The sequence below is a fragment of the Pungitius pungitius genome, chromosome 4 (assembly GCF_949316345.1).
Source record: "Pungitius pungitius chromosome 4, fPunPun2.1, whole genome shotgun sequence".
Lineage (NCBI taxonomy): Eukaryota > Metazoa > Chordata > Actinopteri > Perciformes > Gasterosteidae > Pungitius > Pungitius pungitius.
In genome coordinates this window covers 12429059-12444728 of record NC_084903.1, presented here as the reverse complement: position 1 = coordinate 12444728, position 15670 = coordinate 12429059, and the positions used below count along the sequence as shown (strand labels likewise).

Below are 15670 nucleotides of genomic sequence, written 5' to 3'. Positions count from 1 at the left end.
TACAGGGCAGATGAATCACACCCTTTGCTAACACTGTGATTCAGCTCTTTGTGTGGTGGAGTCACGGTTCTCGTTCAAAGTCCCATCGTTGTGTCCCTTCGCTGACGTAGTTTGCTCCAGTGGCGTCTGTCCTCTTGTGAATACACATGAGAAACTGTCTGGTTCAGGCTGTGAGTGATTCAGATCTGATTGGGGTTACATTCAGACACTTACAGACATGCTTGGACCTATGACTCTTTGTTGTATGTTTGCACTCTCCTACGACCTTTCTCCAACGTGGTCACAAGCAGACTCTCTCCATGATGGACGTGATGCACGGTTTGTGCTGCCGCCAAATGTTTTTTCAAAACTTTAACCACACTTATTCTGTTAAGGGCTCAATGGCCCAAAGGCCCAAAAGAGTCCATTGTGCATGCAGAATCACTGTGTGCAGCCGAGGTGTGTCCACTCCCTGTGTCTGGGGTTGTGCTACACAGGGATCTGGATGTTTGTAATCAGAGGAGTAGATTAGTACCCTCCAGTTCATAAGCAGCCACGCAGACATATCATTTTCCCAGCAGGCTCTCATTACAGTATGGCTTACGTTTAATGGAGTTGCGGCACAACGTGGCGTGACGCTTTGCCCTCTTATTCTGCTGCTCAGCTTTAATGATGCACAGAAAGTTAGTCCAGTAGGCTAGTGTACTGTGTGTGGAACATCACAACACCACTAAGGTCCTGAGCAGTGTGCATTTAATGTGTGCAGGGATGTGAGTGTTTAGCTCCGACGGGTTAATAATTAATGATTCACCCAAGAATAGATAACTGAACAAAGCTCTGCCTGTTGGTAGATGTGTTGAATACACACATTCACTATTTGAGATGTTGAGATCATCGGGTTTTCCACTAATGTACTCAGGAAGAAGGAACACAGCTACCAAATCTTTTCCTTTCTACTGACAGATAACATTGCTTTTCTTTCTTTTGAAAGTTTCCCTCACGCATTTTGACGCCATCTGGCACTGTTTTTATTCTTCACTGTGGTTTCTTCACTTTCTCACAACCTTTTTCAGACCCTGCCAAAAAGCTATTCTCAGAGCACATGTCTGAATAGACATGGACTGTGGTGTTACGCAAGTTTTCTCTTTATTGAAGTTGGCCCACTGCCAGGTGACATCAGTGAGAGCTGTGCAGCACTTCCTTTTCTTCCAATTTCTGCTATCATTTATTCCCGTACAATCACGGGTACATCTACCGAGTCGTGGAAAAGTCTGTGTTTATTGTAGTTTCTCGACGTACGGTGATGCATGTTTTCAATGTTCAGTCCTTTTTTTCATAACAGTTGTTATTCTACTCTATATCATATATTTAAACGATCAAATATAACTCCTCTAAGCATAATTCAGTATCAGCGACTCGGCATGCCTGGACAGTGACTCACCAGCACGGTTGTTTCCAGAAGTTTCAGCTGGGCCCACTGGAGCCTGTGGGGCCCATTGCCAAAAGCAACCGTGGTCGAAAAAAGGCAGCTCACTTGAGAAGCCGGGAGTGACCTTTGACCTACCTTTTGCGACTCATCTCCTTTCGGACTGACCCTGGGGGAGGCCCTCCGACACCTCGTGCTGTCCCCCGTTGCCACCTCTTTGACCCTGCAGCCTCGTCTGTCTTCCGTCAAAAAAAACCCTCCGTCCGCGGCCAGTTGCTGGCTTCACTTCTGACGTTATAGTCGGACTACACTAAATACTTACTTCATCCCCGACAGAGAAGGAGAACCCGTATGAGGATGTTGACCTGAAGCGGAAGAGTTTGGGTCGGAAGTCATGTCTGCTGGAGAGCAACAGATTGTGGACCACCATGGATAGGAAGCCGAACTCTCCGCCTCAGGTAAGTCACGTTGGGATCAACGGCACTGATGTGTTTTCCTGTTGTAAACATAATCCACGTGTTTTCCAGTGGGAACGTGAGTCCCCCTCGCTATGTGTCAGTGCCTGGACAAGATCTTTTAAAGAACCTCACACCTCATTTGTGGTGCTACGGTTTGATATGTTTATGCCTTGTGATTCTCAACAGAAAGGCCCATCTGCACATTTTGATCCGTCGCTTAAACGCAGCAGCACTTGTATCCCTATAAAAAAGGTAGACACACATGGTTACTGCTGGCAACAACAAGTGCGGCTTGTGGACTATATTTAATTCTCCATCGAATACTTCTTGAGCAGCTACTTTGTCAGGAATATAACGGATGAACAAAATGCTTCAGTCAATACAATACATTTTGTCCAAAATATTTGGATTTCTTCCATCTCACTACAAGAAACTGTAATCGTATTTGAAGCTGCACACGACAGAAATAGTCTACCACACAACAACAGGGCGCAGCGAGGTTTGTGACCTTTCTGCAGAGGTCGAGGTGTGTAGCCGATCAGCTGCAGCTCTTCATCCAGCAGCTCACTGTGGCTGCTCCTTCTCGTTCCCTTGCTTCCTACGAAATGTATAACTCATCAGCTTTAAGCAACCATGTCTTGGCACGAGAGTTGTTGCTCTAAGCCTATCCTCTAAGACAAATGCAGTACATTTCCCGTGACTGCTTCACAATGAAAGACACCTTGTTCTCCGTTGGTTGAATGCTTTTGAGGTTTTAATGCTTTCAATGCTTGATTTGCTTTGACAGTAACCTAATGCGGCTCTGTTACAGTGGAAATAGAGTTAGCAGTAAACAGCAGTGAAACATGCATAATATCCTGTAAATCTTGGAAGTGCATTTTATAATCCAGCATGTGAGTGTTGAACAGTGCTACTAACACATGCAAGAGCTGAAACCTTAATAAATAGCCTTAAAATGCAAGTTTGTTTTCATGAACATTTTTAAGGGACAATTCCTGCCGACATAAAAAATACATCAATTTTTGGCTATGGAGTTGTCTGCCCTCACCTGAATTTAATGGCACTCTATGGCACCGGGCTTTTAGTGCTCAAAGCAATAATAGTAAAATTGGGTATTTTTTAGGGTTCTAACGTGAGTGAATGCGCTGGAACAACTGATATACCAACCCTTGGCTTTTCTTTCCTCTCCGACTAGTTGCCCTCCAAACCCAGTAGCCAGTCCCTTCGCCTCCCTGGTCCAAGTGACAGGAAGAGCCATCGCATGTCACAGTTGTCCAAGCGCTACAGCCACGATGAAATGCTGCTTCCCTCTCAGCGGGGTGGATCTACGTCACCTTGTGGCCGGCTGACGGACGAAAGCCTCTGTAGCGCTAGTGATACTTTGGCCTCACACAGGCACTGGAGGATCCCCAAGGTACACAATACAAGATCCTACACAAACACCTACACTAAGGCCCTGCAGAGCTCTGGCCGTGTTCTCTTTGCTTTACTGCTTCACAGACCAGCTTAGGTTTCTGTAGGGACCAAGTCACAGCAGCTCTGAATCACTTGCAATCTTATATACTTTTATACTCAAATATAGCGCTTGGGTTTCCATAGTGGACATTTTTCTTAAGAACTGGCATTGAAGGTTTTTAGTAACCCTTAAAGCACTGTAAATTATATACATATATACAAAAATTCCTCCTTTCTCTGTTTGCAGCTCGTCCAGCGGATCAACTCCATTTACTGCACTAAACGAGGGAAGAAGAGGCTGAAGAAGCTGAACATGTCCAATGTTGAGACGGCATCGCTGAGAGGTAAGGGCTCTCTTTATTCCCTGAGTGAGTAAATATTTGCGCCACGGCCACCCACATGGAGTTCTTGCTGTGTCCCACTCGTGACATAAACACGGGTCTGCAAAATTGCCCTCTGACCCGTAGAAAACCTTCTTGTCTGTCTCATGTCTGCCTCCAGATGACAACAGTGAGAGTGAGAGTGACTCTGATGACAGGTTCAAAGGTGAGTGACCACAGCATTCCTCTGCAACGGTAAGGTGTTACAGTGTTGACCCCGTGTGACCTGACAGAAAACACAGAAACAGAAACATTGGCATATATGGATTACCAGAAAACCATGAAACATTTATCATATGTCTATGTTCAGTGACGGGAATTCTTGAGGAAAAGTAAATTACATAATATGAGGATTAATTCAATATAAGATAATTCCCTTTGTTCAGTAGAATTCCATTCTGAACTATCTCGTGTGAATTTTCTTTGATCAAAGTGTTGTATGTATTGACGTTCGCTTCCCTCCTCAGCTCACACCCAGAGGTTGCTGAAACTGCAGTCCATCCTTCGACGGGCGCCCAGCTACCGCACGCTGGAGCTGCAGCTCATTGAATGGCAGGAGAGAGAACTCTTTCAGTATTTTGTGGTCGTTTCTCTGAAAAAGAAACCCAGCAAAAACTCCTACTCCCCGGAGGTCACCTACCAGTTCCCTAAGGTAAATCAGCAGAGCACCACATCTAATGTGTGTCAGGAACACAGAAAGCAACATTCACAACTGTCTCGATAGAATTATCTTGAAAATTTGAGACAATGATGATGAACTCTTAAAAATGATCTAAATGAAAATGAACTAACGAAAACCCCCGTCTTCTTCTTTCCTTCTCTTGCGTCGCACAGCTAGAGAGACCCACCAAGCAGATGAGGGAGGCCGAACAGAGACTCAAAGCCATACCTCAGTTTTGTTTTCCAGATGCGAAGGACTGGAGTCCTGTGTCTGAGTACACCAGGTATGGATACATCATTCTGTTCACGCCATATTTAAGGGAAACAGCTTCAGTGTAGAATTGTAAAGTATTCAAATTCAAAGCAGCAGTGGCGGACTTTTTGTACCTGGAATTACTTAAAGTAACTTTCAATTTCTCAAATTGTCTCTTTGTGTCAATTGTCATGTGTACACATTTGTCTTTTGCTGCAGTGAGACTTTCTCCTTCATGTTGACTGGAGAGGACGGCAGCAGGAGGTTTGGTTACTGTAGACGCCTGCTGGTAAGACCCCCCCCCCCCCCCCCCCCGGGGCCCCTGCCCCCCCTGGCCCTTCTGCTCCCTGTTCACACCCTGCTGAGCCCTGTTTGTTTTTACAGACCTTTTTTTATATGAACACATGAAATGCTTTGTTGGGATGTGTTTCATGACCATCCACTGTGGCAGCAGGAGATAGAACGTAGAAATAAAAGAAAGACAGAAAAGACACACTGTCAAATGTATTTATTGAAATAAACACGTAAATTAAAATGCATAGAAAGAAATATAGTAGCTGCATACTATTTAACTATTGCCATTATGACCAAATACTATAAACGCAAACATTCAGTCAAAGGCATTAAGGGCACACAGATATAATCGTTCATGATCAAAACTTTGTTAGGATTCACTCATTAAATTTAACGAAAGTTTCTCAGGAGAGGAGAAACACAGAAAAACCATGAAAAATCCTAACCGTGTCATTGTGGAGCATTTCTTCTTTATAATGAGGCAGCAGAGCGCTTTGATGTTCTTCATTCTGTTACGCTTCCCATGCAGCTTGCGGGTAGAGAGTAGGACTGTGTGGGATTCTGTGAATGTGGTGGTGATTGTGTTTGCCTTTTGGTATTTCTGGGTATGTTTACAAAACGACAGTGTGTGTTTTCCTAAGTTTACAGGGAGTGTTTTCATCCCTGGGTGTGTGTGTGTGTGTGTGTGTGCGGGATAACAGCCGGACGTTTTGGGGATACAGAAATGTTATTAAACTGGATCGGCTCTTGTTGATCTGAGATACATTTTGATGGAAGCAGGTTTTAATGAAGCGAGAGGAAGAGGTGAGCTGCTCTCCTCCAGTAACTACTTTTCTTCCCTGCTCTCCGGGTTGACTTGGCGCTGGCAGGGAGCGAGCATTCCTGAGGACTTGAATCAAGCTCCACATAGTTGATTTAATCATCCATTTGGAAACGCGGAGGAGAAACCCAGAGAAAATTGTATACCTAATATGGAGAAGTGGATTGGTAGTTGTTGAGTGCTTGTGTTCATTTGTGTCTGGGGTCTTGAAGCACATAACGGTGTGTTGAGTGTGCAGAGGAAGGTAGATACAATCAGCAAGAGCAGATAAAGCACCTGTGTTTAGGAAGTTTGTATCCACATTAAAGACTTTCACATCAGATACAAGCCCAGATTCAAAGACTTAAGCTACAGTGTTTAAACGATGGATCTACGTGTGATATTATAATGGTCTGCAGGTGATGGTTATATTATTATGGTGCCGCCATTTATTCATAGTAAAAAAACAAAAACAAACAAAAACGATGCTCTTTAAAATGTCACCATCCAATTCAAATTCAGTGTATTATTGCAGGGAGATTCATTCAGCCTATGAAAGGCGATGCACAATGTCTTGTGTGGCTCTCGAGGAGCTTTGTAAAGCTGGAAAAATAACCCCCCAAAGAGATCCTTATCTGCCTCTTAAGTCTCTTTAAATGGGTTTGTAGACAGTTCACAGGACGCCTGTGATTGTGTCTCTTCATCAAGTCTATCATCCCCAGTGCTCACTGAGTCCATCGCCTTCTCTTACAGCCCACTGGGAAAGGACCTCGCCTTCCAGAGGTGTACTGTGTCATCAGCAGACTGGGCTGTTTTGACTTGTTCTCTACGGTGAGTTCATCCTTTCCTGTAAATTTGACACGTGCACAAACACACACACACGCACACACACTTTATACAGGCCGCTGCAGTACGCTGGCTGTGTGCGGTATTGTTGCTGTGGTTAAACCGTCTCACTGCAGAAATAAATGACTTTGAGCAGACCTTGTGCAAAGCGGCTGTTCATTGGTAAACCTTATTTCAGTCCTTCTTTCTTTTTTTTACCTCCTGATTTCCCAGAGTAATTGTTTCCTTTCTTTTGTCTAAGTGGTGCTAACACAGAGCTGAGCTCTCACTCTGTTTGACTTTTCCAGGCTTATCTGATCCCTTATTAATTCAAAGGGGGTAAGTCCACACTGTTTAGACAAAGTGGTGACTGTATTACATGAAAACAAAATACCATGGTATGTTTCAAAGACTAAAGCAAATATACTTTTCATTGTGTGCTAATCGTCATACCCAGGCTCTGATTAAAGGCTCTTTAAAGCCCCACCAAACATGAAACATCTGAAATCTGTAGTTGGTAGTTGGGTTAAGCAGATTAACGGGCACAGCAGTTTGCATTAAACAGCAAAATAATGTGATATGTGATATTTTAGGGCAAAAAGTGGACGAGAATTATTTTCATTTTGAATAAAATAAAATAAAAGTATATAGGACGAGAAGCAGTGTTTTTATCTTTCGCACACACAACTCCCGACTATATCAGACAGACAGAGGAATGAAGAAGACTAAAGAGGTGATGTCATGTGACCTTGATAAGACTTTGACCCTCCAATATACTTTCCAGACACCAGCATCTTGGACCAAAACCGGCAGACAAACACATGACAACGTGTTTTTATTAATGGTCGACATGGTCAATAATCTTGATGACTTTGCACTTTTTTTGCCATGCTATTCATTCATGCTTTCATATGATCATATATCCAGAAAGTGTGTATTTATGAAACCAGTTGTAATATGTCGAGGTAACCTTGCTTTGCGTTCTCATGTTCAGATCCTGGATGAGGTAGAAAGGCGTCGAGGCGTCTCAGCAGCCCTCGTCTACCCCTTCATGAGGAGTCTAATGGAGTCCCCCTTCCCTGCACCAGGGAAAATTATCAAAGTAAAGACCTTTCTGCCCGGTGCAGGAAATGAGGTTAGAGCTACTACTCCCACTGCTTTCTGCATGCATCCCCTCAGTTAATTAGATCCACAAACGGTCACAAAAAAATGAGAAAATTCCATCATTTTTTGTGGTCATTCAGGTCATCGAGCTGAGGCGGCCCACAGACTCCAGACTGGAGCATGTGGACTTCGATAGCCTTTTCAGTTGTCTCAGTGTGCGGCAGGTGATACGAGTGTTTGCCTCGCTGCTGCTGGAGCGCCGGGTCATCTTTGTGGCTGATAAACTCAGGTGAGGTGCCGTGCTTGTCTTAATCCCCCTGCAATGAGCCTCTATCATCTCATAGATATTATTTAAGTTAAAGAAAGCTTATCCAAAATATGAGAAATATATCCTCCACACTTTCCCAAACTGCCAGCTCGTGTACATTTAGGACCCTTATCCAGGCTGGCGATGACAACAGAATAACAAAAACCATAATCTTAAACAAAGACAGATAAAGGCAGCATTATATGGAAGGGGGTTTCTCAGCCTGGGCTGAGCAGAAATGTTTGATTTCAGGTCAGTCAGATAGTAAGGAAAACAAAAGTGAAGTGGGTCGCACAATGAGTCACTGCCGGAGCAAAAGAGGGTGGGGCTGATGAGACGCAATGAGTCTCTTGGGACTTGGTGTCCCAGTCTGCGCGTTGTTACAGAGAAGAGATGGGTACTTTTTGCAGCATTGGAGGCGAGAGGGGAGTTGGAGAATAATTGAGTGGAGAAGTAATCTCTCCATGTATCAAAGCCCAGTTTAAACAAACATCAGTGGGGGCAGTGACTGTGAGGAGAAGGAATGTACTTCCTGTGTGCGCGACTCTGCCCTCTGTGATCTTTGGCCGGACTGTCACCGTTTGACTGATGGCGCCACGTTCACTCCTTACTTATGAGCTACGCCGCTTTCTGTGTACGCGTAGAAAATCTAAGTTGCTCATCACAGAGGCGTGATTACATCAAGGAGTCTTTCGGTGGGAACCAGGCAATAACTCTGTGATTTATTTCCACATATTGCCCAAAATGGTGATGGTAAACTCACAGGCAATTCTGTGATATCCTGAACGACGAGCATTCAGAATTCGATGCAGTATCTGCAAACCTGGACAGAGAGACATTCTTTGTGCAACAGCTATTTCAAAAAGCAATGCATTATGAAACTTTTGTATTTGGAACAAAGTGTATTCAAACGATGAATGCTAATCCTAAAACCTTCTTCTATGGGGGTTAGTTTTAGGGTTATGAGGAATAGAATGTCTGACTATGCGGGCATACATGCAGGGCTCCTGTGTTTTGGTTTCTGTTCAAAACTGTGACAGGGCCTCTCTGCAGCATTAATGACTACGATGATAAAGGGCTGCTCCCTCTGGGGCTCCGGTACATAATCCATTCCCAAAATAGCTCGCCAGCGGACCATGATGTATGTTTCTTTCCCTTGAAATGTACATCCACCGCGAGCAGGAAGCGAGAGGAAAAGCCGTTTTCGGTGGGTTCTTCTGTCCCTCGCTTCTTTTCTCTGTTACGTTGCCTTAACTCTCGAAATAGTTCACTGAAACCGTCTGTTGTTTTTTTCGGGATGAAAGAAATGTATTTTCCACCCAACGCCTGTGTTAACGAGTTGGATGCATGCTCAGATACATTTATCATAAGCTAGGTCACTCTGTAATTGCTTGAGTTGATTAGCCTGCAGATGCTAAAGTTGAATCAGTGCTGCAGACTTATGTAAACAGTCTCTGTCAGACTTCAGGCTAGAGTGGAGGACAGTCACCAAATTGTGTGTGCATGTCTGGATTTGTCTGAAGGCATGGCGGTGCAATACTCCCACAGTAAAGATATCAGATTTAAATTACTTTCCCAGAGAGGACTCCAATGCTGAAGTGATTGAATCTTACCTGCTTTGCTGCATCATAAATAAATATGATATGATTTTTGACCTCAAATTTTGAAATATTTCATTGCAAATAGATTATATTGCCCTGTTTAGGGGTCTTTATTGCAGTAGTAAAGAAAAATATGAATAAATATATTAAAGTATGAGTCTATTTTGGAGAAAGAGTGATGGGAAGTTTAAAAAGGGATGAACAGGAAGGTGCTCGGCTGTATGCAGAGACCCTGTGGAGCACTTTACCAGCACTTGAGAAGGCTCTTACTTTAAGCACTTTGTATTTTGGCTTTATTTTTTAAGTTTTACTTTCTTAATTCTTGTTGTTCTGGGTCGGAATTCTTCATGGTTGAAATGCACTTATTGTACATGGCTTTGGATAAAAGCGTCAGCTAAATAAACTCTATTCTAAAACGTTGTCTAATAAGCAGTCTGAAAATGATTCGGAGGTCTGAAGAAGTTTTGCAGCTGCAGTATTTCGGTCAATGTTGCAATCCTCAGATCACTGCCACTGCTGCTGGCATTTTTTTAATCAACGAGTAAACAACATAGACATTTATTTTGGTCCTCGGTTATTCTCAAAAACTTTCAAAACGCTTTGCAAAAAGGGCAAAAAACCAAAACCGCTTCTTACAACATAACCCAGTTTCCCATGTGGTATTTAACTCTGAGGTAGAGAAGAGTGAAATCCAAAAACTGTAGACATGTGAAATGTTTTTCAAGAAGCCAAGATACTCTTGGATGCTGCCAGCGACTGACCGGCTGATTTTTACATCAGTGTCGCTCTCATGAATGTTTACACCAGCACGTAGTCGCTTACTTACACCTCGACACTCATATACACAAACACCTGCACATAAACATCTGCACTGACGACAGAGGTGTTTCAAACTTACTGAACCTGCATAGAGTTTCCCACCAGGAGGCCGGTTGACTTACGCTGTTACCTTCTGTGGAGCTGAAGACCGTGGGCCGGCTGCTGGAGATCCTTAAATACAGGAAGTGAGGGAAAACCATTCGGGGACTGAGGGAGGAGAGAGCCTTCAAAATGCACCCTGTGCCATAGGAATCCTATAGGTCTATATTCCCCCCGCTGTTTCTTTATATGATTTTGAAGTTAATTTGAGCTTTAACATTGCGGGGCTTTGGCGAACAGCTGGTGTCTGACAGCTGTGGTTCAGCCTAGTTTTCTTTGTCCTGCGTCTATGGAATCAGTCTCTCTGCCAAGACCGGTAGACACAGTGCAGTGCTTTAGTAGGGCCACGAAGCATGTGGCGACAGAGGCTTTTGACTTCCTCCCTCTCTCTTTCTGTCTCAGACACAGAAATTTCCCTCCTCCTCCTCTGGGCTTCAAAGACTAAGCCTCTGGATCCCCTGCTTCCTGAAACAACTGCCAGTTCAGCCCCACGCACACTAAACCGGGCCTGGCAGACCTATGAGGGCTAATATGTCAGGATTAGCTTCCCAACCTCAACACACAACAGCTTGCATATACCTCACCCCTGAGTAACTGGTTACTCAGGACTTGTAATCAAATAACTGTCTCATCAAATGTTAATGAATCTTAAGAATCTTACATTTTCTTTTTTTTTCTCTAAACGTCCATACATGCGGATACTTCAAACTTCAGCTGTGCTCTTTCAGGAGTTTTTTGCACCCTGAAAAGTGAACAAAAATAGCAAACATGGCAGATACGAAACGACTCTTTCCTTCCTATTGTTTGTACAAGGGGGCACCAAAATAACCCGTTTTGGATGCTTTATTTTCTTTGTGGCCTGAAAGTGCACAAGGAGACCAGAGCCCTTTTGTTACAACACATATGTGGTGTCTGAGGGTCTGAAGTTTTGGTCTGAATGGGAATGTTCCTCTCTCTTTCCAGAGTTGAGTGGCAACCTCTAGTAGTGCAGAGTGTTTTCGTTGCAAGTTCATCTTCTCCCCAGAGTGTGTGGTTGGGGAATGAGTGTAACCTATCCTTCTGGTATCAGTGTTGTGTATGGCTCCGACGGGAGACGGGATCTGTTAGAAATTATGAAGCCCTCCTCCGGCAAATGGAAATCAAACGGCCAAAGGAAAGCTGCAATTGCTTTAATGCTATGAGTGATCTGGAGAAGGCCTTAAAAGACGCCACCCTTTGGGTTTATCATGGTTGTGATTCTATTTAACCCCTGTCAAGAAAACACATTTTAATATTGACAATTTGACCGGTGGGAGGTCAAGATGAAAAGGCCACTGGCAAACACGTAGCCTGACTGATTGGAGAGGAAAGGTTCGTGGGAGTTTTGTCATTTATCTCAGCTCATTGATTAGAGCACTGATCTCTGTTCTCTGTGTGTTCTCTCTAAACTGAGTGTGAATGAGGTCACATGTGAGGGAGTAACTTCTGTTTACTTGGATGTTCCGTGTGCTGTCGACGACAGCAACCACAGAGAAAAGCCCTCATTAAAAGTGCATCCCGAGTGGGGTGTTTGTGCATACCACGTTTGAGCCCGGGCCTGGTCCTTGATCCATACTGATTTAGTGCTCCACTGTATGTGTGTGTACGTGTCCGTGTGTGTATGATTGGAGGCACAGTTTATTTTCACTCCCTTTTGTGTACATGGACTGGACAGTATGCGGAGGACAGAGGGGAGGAGGGTCAGCCACTGTCAACAAGCGACGGATCGTGAGAAAGACGGGCTGCTATTTGTGATTTCCATTTCATGCGGCAGCTGTCAGAGTTAAACCAAAGTGGCGCTTTTTGGTATTGCGTCAACAAGCCTCAAGCTTAACTATGGCAACATGTCAGAGTCACGCTAGCCCTGCCGACGCTGCAGTAATGTCACGGTAATGGGTTTTATTGGGCTCACCATTCTTCACTGTGGTTCGTAATAGATGGTGTTAAACTCTGAGAGGGAGGAGCACAATAGATACATGCAGTCATTTGTTCATAAATGTTTCTGAAAGGAAAAAGGGTGGATACTTCTGTCCTTCAGATGAGCTGCAGGAAGAACAAGATTACATAAACGGTCTCATATTAACTGTTTCAAGGGAAGGATAATCAGGTCAATTTACCAGAGAGTGTGATTTGATCCTTTTGAGTATTTATTTTAAACAACTACAGAAGTTTTTGGCCGCAATAGGCAGTACTTGTTGTTACCGTAAAATTGTTGTTGCCATAGAAACCACCACTCCCCTTTCGGTCCGGGAAAAAAAAACGTTATACATTATCTAGTGAAACATCTGCTCCATTCTGACCGTGTTTAGTTTGAACTGGTGTGGCCGCTGCAGGGCGTTGTTATTGTGTGAGTGTGCAGGTGACTAACGTTGTGTGTGTGTGTGTTTTTTTTGTCTCCCATCTACAGTACCTTGTCCAGCTGCATGCACGCAGTGGTGGCGCTGCTCTACCCTTTCTCCTGGCAACACACCTTCATTCCCGTGCTGCCGGGCTCCATGTTGGACATTGTTTGCTGTCCCACTCCCTTCCTGGTGGGGCTGCTGTCCAGCTCTTTGCCAAAGCTGAAGGAGTTGCCCGTAGAAGAGGTGAGTAGACCTCATCTGCAGTTTCTCTGCCCATCGGCCTTTTGTGTAGTTTTTTTCCAAGACTTAAGCCCCGTTTCCTTGAATAGTGGATTGTATTGTGTGCGCTGACAAATAAGAGCAGTACAGATCCAGAGCAACCTCCTTATAAACTGTCTGACTATCGCTGCATGTGTTTGACCTCCTCTGCCTCTAGTCTTATGATATCAGGGAACCAGCCAGGTAACTTCCAACCACAGTTCAGACCAGGGAAACTGAAATGTGCATTTGTTGTTGTTTTTGTGCCATTTGAGGGCAGTGGATCACGCTGTAAACACAACACTGACCTTTTATCACCTTCTGGGGTGAACCTGGAAATGCTCTTGGGAAGTGAGGTGATCATTTTCTGTCCATTTTAGTCCATACAGTCGACCTCTCTCCAATTATACATCTTACTTTAATCCATTGATTATACCATCGATTCGTGTAGCATTAGAAAAATGAAAAATACAGTTTTATTACTAATTCCAAGGACATGATTCAGCTTTGTTTGCTTTTCAGGAACCATGAACTGAATATATTCGGGTGTTAAATCGGGCAAAACAATTCCATAAAAGTTTGAATACAAATAAACAAGAGTCACAGATGATGGTTAGTTGCAGCATTTATTAAACAGGTTATTGGTAAAATAATTGGCTGCATATGTGTTTCTTAATGTACCTGAACATATCTATATTGAAAGTCAAGCAATGACACACCTGTTAACATTTATTCTCTGTTTACTTGTACAAACAAGAAAGAATAAATTTGTTTTCTACATATTTTGTTATTTATTTGATAGATTCTATTGAACCGAGAGCAAAGGTGGAATTAGCAGTTCTTGGAGGAGATAAATTAAATGTTTTTATTAGTTCAGAACATTAATAATAATATCCTCTTCTTTTCCTTTTCTCAGGCGTTAATGGTGGACCTGGGAACTGACCGATTCATTCGACAGGTTAGTCTGTGAAAAGAAAATAAGTACTTAAAGGAAAACTATATACATTTTACTGACAACAGGATATCAAATTCCATTTGTTTCTTTTGCCACATATAAGGCCTAACAGGAATCTTTCATACATCCACAAACATCCTGAATGTTCTGAGGAGTTTGAGTGGGCTTTTCAGTACCTCATCAAATCAACTTTTGGGTTTTTTCCTCTATCAAACATTAGATGGTGTTGCTTTAAACAGGCTGTAAAACATGCGGTTCTCTGTTGGAAGTCTGAGCCTTTGAAACGTATTCTCCAAACATTGTTGTTTATCACTGACTGCAGTGTTTTTGGTTGTTTATAGATGGACGACGAGGCCTCGCTGTTACCACGGAAACTTCAGGCGGCTCTTGAGCAAGCACTGGAGCAGAGGAATGACATCATCAGCCAGGACTCGGACAGTGAGTCAGACGAAGGTGAATGAGAGACAAATAATCACTTCTTACCAAAACAGATTAAATTAATTAGATTCTTTAAGTCCAAGTCTCTGTAAAACTCTGACGTCTGACTCGTCACAGTGAGTCACTAAGGCTCAGTTTAGATATCAGAAAATGAATTGTTCTACAACAAACACGGCAGCAAAACAATTTTGGAATATCTGTGAGCTGTGAAATAGACAGAAGAAAAAATAATCTCACTTTTCAGTTTCAGACTTCCCATTAATGCCTTTCCCTTTGTTTTACAGAGTACAACTCCTTGAACAGCCTGGTGTCAGAGGCTTTCATCCGCTTCTTCCTGGAGACCATCGGACATTACTCCTTGTTCATCCCTCAGAACGAGCGCGGAGAGCGCATTTTCCAAAGAGAGACCTTCCGTAAATCGGTGGCGTCCAAAAGCATCCGTCGTTTCCTGGGTGTCTTCATGGAGTCGCAGATGTTTGCTGGTTTCATTCAGGATCGGGAGCTGAGGAAGAACCGGGCTAAAGGTAGACGCTGCGTTCCCCCCCCGAGGGTCACTTGTGTCCATGCTTGTAAACATACCAGTAGGAGAGTATATACAGTAAGTGTATACAAGTGTGCAGGAGACGCTACTGCAGTAACACTGATCTCTAGTGGCTGAAAAGTTCACGCTGTGTTTCCAGTCGTTTTCTCACCACGTCACTCTGCTGCTCCTTGGCAGACCAAGTAATTGTAACTTCCTGCAATATGAGATGTTTCATTCTTTTTGTTTTTTTTCTCTCGCTCCGTCCCATTGGCAGGATTGTTTGAGCAAAGGGTGGATCAGTATCTGGAGGAGCTGCCAGACACAGAGCAAAGTGGAGTCAACAAGTTTCTGAAAGGCCTCGGTGAGTCCTGCTGCAGACACACAAGGCTTCATTCCTTTTTGTTTATTTATATACTCTCCATGAGCGTGATGCTGTGTGGTAATCCAGACTCTTATTTATGTCATTAAACATGTCTGGAGATGGTATTTAATATTTTTAACTGGATTCCACAGATTTCAGCAGATGTTCAGATTTCTAGATGAATGCCTTGTGGTTATTCCTGATGTAATCTCTGCCTTGATAGGTCCCCAAATACAGTTTAATAACTTGAATAAAATTGAACCCATGGGATGTTGATGTATTTCACATATTTTAATATAAACTTCTTTTTTTTTTC

The 15670-nt window shown here is 43.4% G+C and overlaps 1 protein-coding gene across 3 annotated transcripts in view; it reads left to right on the top strand.

The window, feature by feature from the left end:
* The window catches only part of dennd2b (DENN domain containing 2B), a 34997-nt gene that overhangs the window by 18445 nt on the left and 882 nt on the right, over nt 1-15670 (top strand). For 2 of the 3 annotated variants that reach the window (XM_037485511.2, XM_037485503.2), the window contains exons 5-20: nt 1742-1863; nt 2050-2115; nt 3059-3277; nt 3566-3662; nt 3820-3864; nt 4166-4350; nt 4533-4642; nt 4831-4900; nt 6458-6535; nt 7524-7664; nt 7774-7922; nt 12885-13062; nt 13994-14035; nt 14374-14485; nt 14755-14994; nt 15268-15354. In XM_037485511.2, the coding sequence (XP_037341408.2) occupies nt 1742-1863; nt 2050-2115; nt 3059-3277; nt 3566-3662; nt 3820-3864; nt 4166-4350; nt 4533-4642; nt 4831-4900; nt 6458-6535; nt 7524-7664; nt 7774-7922; nt 12885-13062; nt 13994-14035; nt 14374-14485; nt 14755-14994; nt 15268-15354 (1941 nt within the window). The remainder of the gene's footprint in view (nt 1-1741; nt 1864-2049; nt 2116-3058; nt 3278-3565; nt 3663-3819; nt 3865-4165; nt 4351-4532; nt 4643-4830; nt 4901-6457; nt 6536-7523; nt 7665-7773; nt 7923-12884; nt 13063-13993; nt 14036-14373; nt 14486-14754; nt 14995-15267; nt 15355-15670) is intronic. The other variant, XM_037485520.2, reaches the window with a different exon arrangement.